This window comes from Galeopterus variegatus, unplaced genomic scaffold (genome assembly GCF_000696425.1).
Source record: "Galeopterus variegatus unplaced genomic scaffold, G_variegatus-3.0.2 Scaffold6120, whole genome shotgun sequence".
Lineage (NCBI taxonomy): Eukaryota > Metazoa > Chordata > Mammalia > Dermoptera > Cynocephalidae > Galeopterus > Galeopterus variegatus.
Window position 1 is genome coordinate 241,632 of NW_007732231.1, and position 450 is coordinate 242,081.

Sequence of the window (450 nt, forward strand, 5' to 3'; positions counted from 1 at the left end):
CTCGGGGCCGGCGGACCCGGGGCGACGGAAGGCGCCGTAGCCCAGGTTGAGCGGCGACGGCCGCAGGCGCGCGGGGCGAGGCGCGGGCGGTAGCTTCTCGCACGAGGGGTCCGGGCCCGCGCCCGCCGGCTCCTTCACCGTCTCGGCCAGCCTCGGGCTGCTTTCGGGACTCCCAGGCTGTCGCGCCTCCGTGGGGACCTGCGGCTGCTCCAGCGCCGGGACCCGTCCTCCCAGGGGCTCCATGCAAAACTCGGCCGCGGCTCCGCCTCTCGGAACCATCCAGCGCTCTGAGCCGGGAGGTGCCGAGCGCGGCGCACCCCGCCCGGCGGGGACCCGTTTACCCTCCTGGGTCCCGATTGGTCCGGCCGCGCAGCTGAGGCCGTCAGGCCACGCCCTGCCTGAAGGGCCCCGCTGTGATTGGCTGTGGCTGGGTTCTGCTGGCCACGCCCC

The 450-nt window shown here is 76.0% G+C and overlaps 1 protein-coding gene across 1 annotated transcript in view; it reads right to left on the bottom strand.

Moving 5' to 3' along the window:
* KLRG2 (killer cell lectin-like receptor subfamily G, member 2) overlaps positions 1–243 on the bottom strand; it is a 17,709-nt gene extending 17,466 nt beyond the window's left edge. Inside the window, exon 1 of the mRNA XM_008590463.1 lies at positions 13–243. Within this exon, the coding sequence (XP_008588685.1) occupies positions 13–243 (231 nt within the window). The remainder of the gene's footprint in view (positions 1–12) is intronic.
* Between the last annotated feature and the right edge of the window lie 207 nt (positions 244–450).